This window comes from Letharia columbiana (genome assembly GCF_014066305.1).
Source record: "Letharia columbiana isolate WasteWater2 chromosome Unknown Sc0000041_s0, whole genome shotgun sequence".
Taxonomy (NCBI): Eukaryota; Fungi; Ascomycota; class Lecanoromycetes; order Lecanorales; family Parmeliaceae; genus Letharia; species Letharia columbiana.
The window spans coordinates 59897-71755 of record NW_023501085.1 but is presented as its reverse complement, the minus strand read 5'-3'; the positions used below and the strand labels follow the sequence as shown (position 1 = coordinate 71755).

The 11859-nt window shown below is 51.4% G+C and overlaps 5 protein-coding genes across 5 annotated transcripts; 3 read left to right on the top strand and 2 right to left on the bottom strand.

Moving 5' to 3' along the window:
• Nucleotides 1-116: 116 nt before the first annotated feature.
• On the bottom strand, nucleotides 117-4909 carry HO173_009556 (uncharacterized protein; the record flags this gene model as incomplete). The annotated part of the gene is made up of 6 exons (XM_037311446.1): nucleotides 117-146; nucleotides 208-4166; nucleotides 4223-4411; nucleotides 4468-4591; nucleotides 4653-4804; nucleotides 4873-4909. 6 exons carry the CDS (start codon nucleotides 4907-4909, stop codon nucleotides 117-119), a joined length of 4491 nt encoding a protein of 1496 aa, XP_037161602.1.
• A 609-nt stretch (nucleotides 4910-5518) lies between these two features.
• HO173_009555 (uncharacterized protein) lies at nucleotides 5519-7293 on the bottom strand (the record flags this gene model as incomplete). Its single annotated transcript, XM_037311445.1, has 7 exons — nucleotides 5519-5747; nucleotides 5799-6222; nucleotides 6274-6804; nucleotides 6866-6941; nucleotides 7022-7048; nucleotides 7140-7180; nucleotides 7269-7293. 7 exons carry the CDS (start codon nucleotides 7291-7293, stop codon nucleotides 5519-5521), a joined length of 1353 nt encoding a protein of 450 aa, XP_037161601.1.
• A 338-nt stretch (nucleotides 7294-7631) lies between these two features.
• HO173_009554 (uncharacterized protein) lies at nucleotides 7632-8527 on the top strand (the record flags this gene model as incomplete). Its single annotated transcript, XM_037311444.1, has 3 exons — nucleotides 7632-7922; nucleotides 8024-8273; nucleotides 8328-8527. The coding sequence occupies 3 exons, from the start codon at nucleotides 7632-7634 to the stop codon at nucleotides 8525-8527; spliced, it is 741 nt and encodes a 246-aa protein (XP_037161600.1).
• A 73-nt stretch (nucleotides 8528-8600) lies between these two features.
• Nucleotides 8601-9032, top strand: HO173_009553 (uncharacterized protein; the record flags this gene model as incomplete). The annotated part of the gene is made up of 1 exon (XM_037311443.1): nucleotides 8601-9032. The coding sequence occupies one exon, from the start codon at nucleotides 8601-8603 to the stop codon at nucleotides 9030-9032; it is 432 nt and encodes a 143-aa protein (XP_037161599.1).
• An 887-nt stretch (nucleotides 9033-9919) lies between these two features.
• HO173_009552 (uncharacterized protein) lies at nucleotides 9920-11265 on the top strand (the record flags this gene model as incomplete). Its single annotated transcript, XM_037311442.1, has 6 exons — nucleotides 9920-10072; nucleotides 10135-10510; nucleotides 10561-10678; nucleotides 10731-10795; nucleotides 10855-10885; nucleotides 10950-11265. The coding sequence occupies 6 exons, from the start codon at nucleotides 9920-9922 to the stop codon at nucleotides 11263-11265; spliced, it is 1059 nt and encodes a 352-aa protein (XP_037161598.1).
• Between the last annotated feature and the right edge of the window lie 594 nt (nucleotides 11266-11859).

Below are 11859 nucleotides of genomic sequence, written 5' to 3'. Positions count from 1 at the left end.
AAATGCAATTTGCGTTCGCTAAGTAATGGTAAGAAAGAAATGTGTGAATTCGCTTTTGCATCTGTCCAGAAATAGCGTTTGTAGAGGCTATGCAAAGGATTGTCCCCCAGTTCGTATTACGACTTGGAGGCGAGGAAATCTGCAGCCTGTTACGGACCCATTGTTAGAACCGCCATTCTTCGCAGTACAGGTAGACGATCACCGTACCTTATCAAGATTATAATCAAATCTCTCCAACGCCTGCAATGACTCTCCTCTCGGATACCCCATCCCAGTCAGGTCCTTCAAAATCGGATCGTCCATTGTTGTATCTTCCGTCATCGTCCTCTTCGTTGCCGCCTTCTCTGCGGCCTTCCCACTTTGCTCCCTCGGCGGACTGGGAAACCCATTGCCATGTCCACCTGGCACGCCATTGTTCTGCGGCGTGTCCAATCCAGAGAAAATCGCATCCCAGTCATGTGATGGTGTCTGTTGTACCCCTTGTTGTTGACGCGAAGAGGAACCGGCGCCCGTCATGGAGGATTCAAAATCCGCGAAGGAGTCATTGTTGGGGAACGTGCTTGAGGATTGCGCTGTATGACGCGATGCCGCGGGTGAGTCAAACACGGGGTTGAAATCTTCAAAATCGTTGTGACGGGCAGAGGTAAAGTCATCATCGCCTTTTTCGGAAGCTTCTTTTGCTTCGGAAAGATCACCAAATTCGTCATCAAAATCGTCGTGCATGGGAGCTTTGGCTGGGACTGGAGGATTAGTAGTCTGGGATTGCTGTTGTGGCGGCGATGATGTGTGAGTGTAGGCATAAGGTGCGGCTGTTGAGGCGCCCGGAGACATTGGGGAATGGTCGTGTGAGAATGAGGAGCCGATGGTGGCATGGCCTGCTGCTTGCTCCGTTGTGTCTTCGCCGAAGAAGTTCAGGCCTCTATCAATGCCAGCTGTTGAGGCAACGGGCGATGCGGCAGCTGATTGCAGAGGTGGCGAGTTTGTAGACGAGGTAGGATCAGCACGTGAAGGTAGTAGGCCGCTATACTCTGCCGGGAATTGGTTCGACTCTTTGCGATGACCAGCTTCACCAAGTGGAGATCCCACTGTCTGATCATATGTTGGTGGCGATGTCTGAGCGCCAGGCGTGGGCAGTTGACTGGTATTGGTGTCAGTAGAACCAAAAGGAGGACGAGTTGGCGCCATCCCGATACCATCGGATGCAGGTGGAGCCTGTAAGGCCTGGTTGGGTCCAGACTCCGCAGCGCGATTGGCAGAGTGAGCTGTGAAGTTGTCACGAAAGCCAGGATCTTCATCGCTATCACTCTCACCTTCTGCACCGAACTCCTGGATCGGAGGAAACTCGCCATGAGACTTGGGTGGCTCGGCCGACTCAAAGCCATTAGCTGTTATGCTCCTATCACTCTGCTTTGGCGCTTCTACATCGTCCCCAAAACCCGAAAAAGCCGAGTCGAAGTCATGTTTGGCAGTGACAGGAGTACGCGAATCGTCACTGGCCCTAGCAAAAGGATCATTGCTAGCTGATACACCTTCAGATATGTTGTTTGATGGCTCCTTCGTAGACCCCACTAAACCGCCTCGGGGTTCAGAGTCGACGCGAGGATCAAGCTTCGAGCTACTGTACGGTGTCTTGACAGATTGGTAGAAGCTGGGCTCAGGCTCAGGCGTCTCGTCCCCAGGGAACGCACCAGGAACATCCCTGGTCGCGCTTGGCATACCAGAGGACTCAGCCATCTCATCGGGAACGGCAACTTCTTGCTGTCGAATGCCTTCACTGGACGCCGTGGGGGTCTGCTGTGAAGACGGTGGGGCAAATCGCGATGCTTCTGCCTGAGGAGGCTTCGCAGCCATCTCTGCGAAGTGCTGCCTTGGTGATTCGGGTATGGAAGGTTCAGCGGTCGAAGTCTGCCTTTCTGTCGACCCCTCTAACTCGGACCTGTCACCGATGCGGCTTGCAGGAGGATTAGCTCTCACTGATGGACTCTCGGAGTCAGAGCGCTCCACACTAGGTCGAAATGGCAAAAAACTGGAAGTGATCTGTCGAGACTGCGGAGGCGCCGGCGGCTCGCTGATGATTTGAGGGGAATCACTAAAACTAGACAGAGGCGGCGGCGAACCCGATGGAGTGGGAATGTCTGGACCGTATGACGAGTTTTGAGACTGGTTTGAAGCCATTGATTGCTCAGGTGCTTCACGGTGGGTATTAGGGGGGTCGTCTTTGAAAGAGGTGGACGGTGGATGGCCAGTAGTCTGATTCGACGAACCAAGAGAAGGCCCAAAAAAGCTGTCAAAGGCGTTGTGATTGGGGGATGCAACAACCTGCGTCTGAAAGGGGGACATACCCTTCTCGGTTGTGGCGTTGGAAGATCGACGGAAGAAAGGGTTCATGCTTGCGGTGGATGGAGCAGGACTGGCTACTGCGGCTGGCGGACTTCGAACTTGAGATTTCGCTTCAGAAACAGCTTGAGAAGAAGCCTCCAGGTCGCGTTTACTCTGCTCCAGCTCTCGCGCAGCTTCCTCGTGTTCTCTTGTAGCCGTCTCTAGATCGGCCTTTGCCTTCTCCAGTTCAGCTTCGTTAGTAGCGAGCTGCTTCTTGTTGATCGCTACCAAACCCTTCTGCTGTCGGGCATCAGATCGCATCTTCTCAAGCTGCGGCTTCATCTCGCTAATCTCTGCGTTTGTTTGGCGAATCTTTTCCTTCAGACTAGAGTTCTCATTCTGATCCATACGGAAGGCATCGCTGATCTGTCGATGTTGATTCTGAAGATCCTCGTGGGTGCCTTGGATCATTGCCGTGTCTTGTTGAAGCTTCTGTGTCTCACCCTTAGAGCCTCTCAGACGTTCCTCCAGCGCCTGGACCTCTCTAACCTCCTGCTCATACGCAGATCGCAACTGAGTGAGACGATCTTCAAAATCTCGCTTTTGCGATTGTGCTTGAGACAAGTCGTGCTCCGTAGAGCTGCGCTTTGTTTTGATATCTTGCATTTGACCAGTCAAGCTGCTGACCTGGTTAGATAGATTAGCAAGCTCCGATGTCTCATTAGTGAGCCTTTTGCTGACTTCAGGATCGTTGTCTCCGAGTAGATCATCCATGGCAGAGGGCTGTTTTTGTTGCTGCTGTGGGAGACCCCGGCTCTGCACCACAGGACTGGCTGTGCTTGCTGATGTACCAGTGCCTTGAGGAGTCATCATAGCTTGCCCAAAAGATGACGATGGGACGAATGGCTTAAAGTGCGATTGTTGTTGTGGGAATGGCTGAGGCTGTGATTGTTGTTGCTGGAATGCTTGAGGCACTGGTGAGTTTGTATTTCGAGGTGGTGTCGCAGTGTACGCAGAGTCGCCAGTCGTCCTAGTCTGCGGCTGTGATGGTGGAGATGATGGGGCCGAGAATGCGTCGAGACCAAACAAATCCTCGGACGCCGATTTTGGCGCGCTAATGTTTGCAGCATTATCAAAGACCGGGGCGGTGGGCTGCTGCGGCGCTATAGGCTGACGACGCATGCTTGGTGGTATTAGATTGGCAGGCAGACTTTGTGGTAGGACATCTCTGCCATCTCCTTTACTACGCTGTTGCTTGATAAGGTGCATTGCTACCGCAAATTCATCTCGATTGAGCTGGCCCTCGGAATTGATATCGGCGAGATCCCAAATCTGCGCAAGCGCATCCTCCGGTAACCTGGAGTTGCTGAAGAAGCCCACTGCTTGCTCTCCTGTTATGTATCCGCGGTTTTGTGTATCAACAGTAGCGTAAATCCGGTCAAACTGTGCTTTGTCTTGAGGACTGACAGCCCATTGATCTCCAGTCGAAGTCGGTTGCTGAAAGGGTGGTTGCTGTGGGCGAGCTGCAGGTGACGCTTGGGCTGGATATCCTGTGCCTGTAAACTGCTTGGGTACCGCAGATGGTGGAAAGCCATCCGATGTTGGTCGGGAGCCTGTTACTTGTCGCGCAACACCTCGTCTGGCTGCCGCTTCGTACAGCCCGGAGGGTAGTATCTGTGGTAGGGCGCGCATAGATCCGTTCTTGTAGGAGGCCAGAAGATGCATGGCAATGATGAACTCCGTCAGCCCCAAATGCCCTTTCTGCTCCCTGTCTGCAAGGTTCCATATGCGTCCGAGCACATCGTTAGGCAGCTTGGCTCGCTCGAATATTTGCTTTGCGGTTTCGCCTGGGCATTTGAGTCAGCAATCAGTTCCTGAGTAGTGGGGCAGAAGAAAACCATACCTGATAGTATTCCATTTTGCGCACCCGACTCTTCGAAGAGAGATGAATACTGCGCAACCTTGTCCGGAGTCAACGGAGGAACTCTGATGGGGCCACTGTTTTGAGCTTGCAAAGGCTGTGCCTGTGGCTGCGCCTGTGGTAGTCCTGGAGGTCCTGTGATGCCATCGAACTTAGGCAGAGGTCCACCAGCTATGAGACGCGTGGTCAATTCCCCGTCTCGCCTGTGTTTTATAGGATCCACTCACGTTTCAATGCAAGCTCAGCTGAGACTGGCCGTCCTGCCTGAGCGTATCCGATCAATCGCAGAACAATGCCGAATCCAGCAGGTGTGAGTAGCCCCCGGTTCTCGCTGTCCGCAATTTGCCAGATCTGTATGATGTTGCCTGGGTCAGCACGATTCTCGAGCTCTCGTGGTTTCCAGTATACCCACCTCTCCTAGCACATCCGGCGGTAGTCGTGTCTTTTCGAAAAACTTCACTGCCACCTCTCCCGTTACCACACCAATCTTTTCGGTATCCGCGGCGGAAAACAGTTGGCCGAAAAGGCGTCGCTCCTCGGGGCTCAGGTGAAGGTTAGGATGCTCTAGATTCGAAACGCAGTCAGCTTCAACTGATTCGGCATAAGATAACGGATTTTGAAGCTTTACGTACGCTGCACCTCTCGTTGCTGCGACTCCACGTCAGCCATGGCTTTGGCGATGTCTCGCCGTCCACCGCGGAGAACGGGTTTTTTGTTCAGTGTCGACAGAGAGGCTTAGGCACTGCATATATAGAGCTCGATAAAGCTCGATCAAGCTCGATGCTGGAGAAGCTAACACAAGTGCAAATGATATATGGTCAAGTGCACCTAATTGTGGAAGAGCTCTCTACTTTGGGCTGGCTTGGTTGTTGCCCCCAAGCACCAAAGCAGGGATCTTGATGATCGAGAAAACAAATGCCAAGATGCCAAGATGCCAAGACACTGTAATCGTGCTCAGTCGCTGCAATTGGCTGAGTCCAATTCAAGCTTTCTATTATTGGGATCTCTCGAGTACGTACAGTAAAGTAGGCAAGCATATCATGGAGCATTGGATTTCATTGATTTACTTTACTTCAACTTCGCTTTAAAGCAGACACCCGCTTCATTGAATCATCCACGTCTTTTCTTCACACATTTCCACGTCAGGAAGATCTAGAACCATTTGCAAAAGGATCCGAACACACCAGACTCAACAACGCCGGCCACGGGGAGCAATTTGATGTGACCAAGACGTAGAGCTGGAGCTGAGGCGAGCTCCAAAGACCAGCGACTGACCGTCTAATACTCGGCTTCACCACCTTCCTCACCCTCGGCAGAGTCTGTAGCAACCTCCTCGTAATCACGTTCAAGAGCAGCCAAGTCCTCACGGGCCTCGGAGAACTCGCCCTCCTCCATACCCTCACCAACGTACCAATGAACAAAGGCACGCTTCGAGTACATGAGATCGAATTTGTGGGAGAGAGCGGACCAGGCTTCAGCAATGGCGGTAGTGTTGGACAGCATGCAGCTAGTCACAGGTCAGTGTCCTGATTGGGAAAAAAGGTAAGTCACCACTTACACGGCGCGGTTGACTTTAGCAAGATCTCCGTTGGGCACCATCTGGGGTGGCTGGTAGCAGATACCAATCTTGAATCCAGTTGGGCACCAGTCGACAAATTGAATAGTGCTTTTGGTCTTGAGCGTAGCAACGGCAACGTGAACATCTTTCGGTACGACATCACCACGGTAGAGCAAGCAAGTAGCCATGTATTTTCCGTTGCGAGGATCGCACTTCACCATCTGGTTGTTGGGCTCGAAACACGACATCGAGATCTCCTGGACAGAGTTGGCCTCGTGTGATGCCTTGGCAGCGGAGACGACTGGCGAGTATGCGACAAGAGGGAAGTGGATACGGGGATATGGCACCAGGTTGGTCTGGAACTCGTTGAGATCGACGTTGAGTGAGCCGTCAAAGCGGAGAGAGGCGGTGATTGAAGACACGACTAGGGATCATCGTCAGCGCTAGCCTCTATACCTATGCTTGAAAAAGGTACCTTGGGCAATCAATCGGTTCAGGTTCTCGTAATTGGGTCGCTCAATGCCCAAGTTGCGACGACAGATGTCATAGATAGCCTCGTTGTCGACCATGAAACTGCAGTCGGAGTGCTCGAGAGTGGTGTGAGTGGTCAGGATGGAGTTGTAGGGCTCAACAACGGAGGTAGCGACTTGAGGAGCAGGGTAGACGCAAAATTCCAACTTGCACTTCTTGCCATAGTCCACGGATAGACGCTCCATGAGCAGAGCACCGAAACCGGATCCAGTTCCCCCCCCAAACGAGTGGAACACCAAGAATCCCTGTAGACCGGAGCAATTGTCCGCAACACGACGGATTTTGTCCAACACCTGATCAATCAACTCCTTTCCGACAGTATAGTGACCACGAGCATAGTTGTTGGACGCATCTTCCTTCCCAGTGATCATCTGTTCGGGGTGGAAAAGGTCTCGGTAGGTACCAGTACGGACTTCGTCGACAACATTGGGCTCCAAGTCGCAGTAGATGGTACGAGGGACGTATTTGCCTTGGCCTAGAAAAGATTCTATTAGCAACTTTATTGTGTCCCAAGAGTGGTGTTGATAGTTTCATACCAGTTTCAGAGAAGAAGGTGCTGAACCCCTGATCTGGGTCGGCGGCTTTGCGCTCTTCGGTGAGGTATCCATCAGGCTGACAACACAAAACGCGTCAGCAAACACTCGAAACCAGCTGTACGTTCCATGGAGAGCAAAGTAAAGATCAGTACACACCTGGATGCCGTGCTCCAAGCAGTAGAGCTATCACCAGTTGTTAGTCTGACCCTCGAGCATTTTCGACAGAATGCCCCGCTATTTGTGCGAGCGTCCCAAAATGCATCAAATTGCTCACCTCCCAGCAGGAATTAGCAATCTGGCAGCCGGCTTGGCCAACTGTGCGCGTTTAGAGTCAGTACCTTGATTGCTACTTGGGTAGAGGAGCACAGGAGGACGCAGAAGCGCGTAATTTGTGGGGACTCACCGTTCAAGCTGATGACTTCTCTCATGGTGAAAGCAGGTATAAGACCTTGACAGATGTCTTGTAAAGAGATGTTTGATGTCACAAGAAGCAGCAAGTCGGGTTTGGCTGCAGATTGTGGAGAGTGTCGTGGTGAATGAGAAAGTTTGTGTGTAGCTTCTGTTGTTGTCCCCTGCAGAAAGCGCGAAGCAAGCGATCAACAAGCCTAACCGAAGGTGGACTACCGCTTGTGGCCGTATCAAACAACATGTCTTGCAAATCCGCGCAGCCGAGCACATCCTTAAGTTTGCCAACGCTTACTAGAAGATGCTCGGGGATCCATCCAAAGAGGCAATTGGCTGCAAGTGAGTATAGTCATACCCAGCTATGCGGCTTCTGGCATATCTGCAAAGTCTAGCCTGGTGCATTTTCCTAGTCCATGGCAATGTAGAGAAGACTATCTTCCTTGCACCAGAAGCTATTCAAATCTATCAACAGCATCCGAATCTTGAAGACCTTAAGCTCGAAGTGTTATCTTCCTCAAACCCAACACTACGCCGCCAGCTATCAGCAGCATTTCCAAAGCCTGCCAGTCCAAAAGGCATTGCAGCATGGTTTCTACTTGACAAACTGACGCAGCACCAGCGCTACGAAGTTCGCATCTGCTGGGCGGCAACAGTGAGTCTCTGGACACTCATGTCTCACTCTTCTTCATCGAAATCTACATTCCAAGGAAGATGGTATCGTTATTGGCTGGATACTGACAGGGTGAAAAATAGCAACCAACTTCCTTCACACTCACCACTTACCTATTACAAGAAGTTTTCGATACGCCAGAGCTAATCACTTCTCTCGCTGATTACTCTGACTCACGTCAGACTATTCTTGCACCAGATCAGAGTCCTGATTATCACCGAGTGGATAGCAATCCAGAATCTCTTCTTCTCCTTCAAGTGTTTGCTGCTGCAGATTACTTCACCACCAATAAGACGCTTATGCAAGATGTTCCGCCTGTGAATGTTGAAATCAGTGAGCCAGAACTCTTCTCTAGTTGCAATCGTGGTGAGCTGATCGCGTTCACAGTCCTGGACCCGTTCCTACTCAACGTGCTTCCAAGATCTTTGCTACCAACCGGCATCTACCTGATCGTCCTAGCAGTGTTTGCCTGGCATCTCTCGGAATACATCTGGCAAGGTCTCTCTCAGATCTCCCGAACTTCCCAAAAGCAATATGCCCCACTCGACGGTTCCGAGGCAGGACAACGGAGCAAGAAAGTCAATTGAAGAGCGTTTCCAGGCTGGGCTGCAACTCCAGGCGCTTTACGCTCTCCCCATCTACCAACTTCCCGCTGAACTTATGCTTAACATCCTGGATCGCGTTGAGTTTCGCGACTACCCGCCTCTTATCACGGCTACTTGGCACCTTCTGCGCCACAAAGGCATCGCTCCAACCTGGCCGACCGCCAGGCTCAAGCAGATCCTCGTGGAGCCTCGGTGTGGCTTCTATCGCTCTTTCGAGGACGTCATTGATCAGTCAAAGGAGGATGAAAGCTACCTACCGTTCAACCTGCGCAAACTCATCCTGCACCATCTTGCGCCTAGACCTTCTTTCTTCACCACCTTCACGAACATGGGGCTTCGGCTGAGAGGTGGATTTGAGCGTTTGCCCACCGAGCTTCGCGACGCGATATTTCGTCACTTCGATCCTGCGACGAACATTCTCGTTGCGCTGGCGTGCTTCAGATTCTCTGATCGCGACATTCAGTGGTTGACTCACGAGAAAGTCTGAGATGAACAATAGGCAATGACCGGGCGCAAAGAATGGGGAAGTGAAGCGTGTATTCTGCTTCAGTCATTCTCTCTTGCACACACACGTTCATTCCTGAACAGACATATTAACACGGCCCTTGGATGGCTTCTAAATCGGGAGTGAAATATTTCAAGCAGTCTCAATACCATATGTATGATTTTCTCTACTGCAGCTAGAATTTGGCGCTTCCCAAATCCCAACTGGCTGGGTTGCCGTCAATCGCCCTCTAGTGCCGCTAGTACAAACACATCCGTAAGTACTCTCTACCCCTCAATATCTACCACGCATCAAAACATGCTCGGACAATTGTTTATGCACAATCTCCATGACTCTTCTTCTATTTGTTGCCGCATGCGAACTCTTAGTACAAGCGACTCCTGCCGAGCCTTGCAAATTACCGAGCTTTGGTAGCCGTGTCATCAAAAACAGAATATATAAGACGTATCCCGACTCTCGAATTGTACCTAACGTCGAAGGAGGTCAGCAAATCGCTATCAAGAAGGCCCAGTTTCCCCCGTGCTAGTCCCATGGCCATCGATGTCCACTTTGAAAACCAATTAGGTATTCGGAGCCGTGCTTTGTTTTTCTAGCGTGGAATCTTTGCGTCACGCCTATGCAGGTAAGACTCAGCCTTCAACTCGCAGCAACCGTTTGGCACTTTAACGGCACAGCCTACAAGGCACACAACGCCTTCTCTGGGACGCATGAGTATACCTTTATATATTCTGTTAAAGGTCTTTTTTAGCAGGCATCATAGCTCATATCCAATTTTCATCATTAAACGTTTCGCGATCGCTCTTGGTCTGCTAGCAACAACATGAGCTCTGCATCAATGGCTCTCCAGATGACCTCCAGCGCAGCTCGAAATGCTATGCCAAGAGTCCCAGCAATCTAGCCTTCTGGCGATGGAATGGTTCTTTACAATCGTAGCCATTATTGTCGTGTCGCTGCGACTGTACTGTAGAACAAAGTTCGGCAAAGGGTTCTATTGGGACGACTATACCTTCGTCGCGAGCGTTGTAAGCTTTCCACCCCTTCTAGGATGGGGCATGCAGATACTTGTACTGATGAGGCGGAGCAGATCATCGGCCTCCCAGATCCCTTTCTCGTCACCAAATGGGTTCACACAGGTCTTGGAAAGCACATCGAATGTCTCGGTCCCGCCAGAGCTTATGCAACGATACAGTGGAGCATCGCCGCGCAAGCCCAACACATCGTCTGTCTCGGACTCGTCAAAGCCTCGCTGTGTCTTTGCGTCCTCCGTGTTATCGATAGGGTTGAAAGGCGCATCGCTACTTTCCTCTGGGTCAACATCGCGCTCGTGGGCGCTATTCACGTCGCCCAGTTGGCTATGTTGCTCGCGGAATGTAGACCGTTGAACGCGTTGTGGGATCCAAAGGTCAACGGGAGGTGTTACTCGCCGAAAACAGCTTACACCACTACCTACGTTGCTTTTAGTAAGATAAACGTTCCGTGGTTGGCAAAGGATGCTAAGAGCTTCTTGCAGGCCTCGATGCATTTACCGATCTCGTCTGTTCGGGGATTCCCACCTTCGTGTTATATCGAATGCAAATGAATACGAGGACTAAGGTTGCGCTGTGTGTTCTGATGGGCTTGGGTGTATTGTGAGTCCTCCCGGTTAAATCACCGAGCAAAATCCGCTCATATTATCTCCAGTACGGCAATGTGCGCTGTCGCAAAGGCAATCACACTGAAGGAGATCTGGTCAAGGGACTTCACTTGTAAGCGCTACCTTCTATCCTAACGCTATTCCGAGCCCTCGCTTAATGAGACTCGACAGGGAATGCAGTCATCGTCGTCAAATGGGCATGGTTCGTCCTTGAATACTGAGACACTGCGCATATCAATTCATTACCACTGACAGGCCACCCACAGTGCCGAGCAAGCCCTCAGCCTCATCCTCGTCTCCCTCCCCATCCTCCGCCCCCTCTTCCGCAACTTCTTCACTCTCACTAAAGCGGGTCGCTCCCCTCCGAAGGCACCAGCAAGGGGTAGTAGATTCCATCGGATCCCACCGCCGAACCTTTTGTTGTTCAAGAGCACGAACGACAGCAGTAGTCTTCGCAAGGGGAATATTGCGCCCTACGCGTCTATTCAGGTTTTATACGCGGATAGGAGACTGCCACAGATGCCACTGGTGGCGCGCCAGGTCCAACCTCGAGTGGAGCTGGAACGTGAGTGTAAAATCTGATGATTTGCAAAGCGGCCAGTGGGTCGGGCCGTGATGGGGTTCGAGGAGCGTTGTATGGTTTACTTTCGTCTCTGTCAGGTGATTATGGAGAACGGCTGGCTTCCGGATCTGTCGATGTCATTCTATCTAATACACACAGTCCATCGACAAAAGTCTCCGAAATCCCTAGCTTTTGCCCTGGAAACCCGCCTTTCTTGCAACAATCCCACCGCCACCGAACCGTAGGGGAGGAAAAAACTCTTCCCGTGACTAGCGCTCCTTCTCAAGAGGGCGAATTGCATCCATTCAAGAACTCCAAAAAAAAAAACTTCCATATAATTTCGTGATTGCTATACTAACCATACATGTTGTGCGAATAGACGGCGGACAATAGTGGAAAGCCAGAACGTGAAAATAAAAAAAAAAAAAAAAACAAACAAAACAACAAAACACACATCCACGCAAAACCCAACGTCAAAACCCCGCAGAAGCCCTTCCGACCCCACAATACCAGTATAGTACAGTACACACACGGCACAGACCCAACCAAGCGAGTACGCGCCACTATGCCCGATCGGAAACGCGACATCCTGTGCCATCGACCCCGACGAAGGC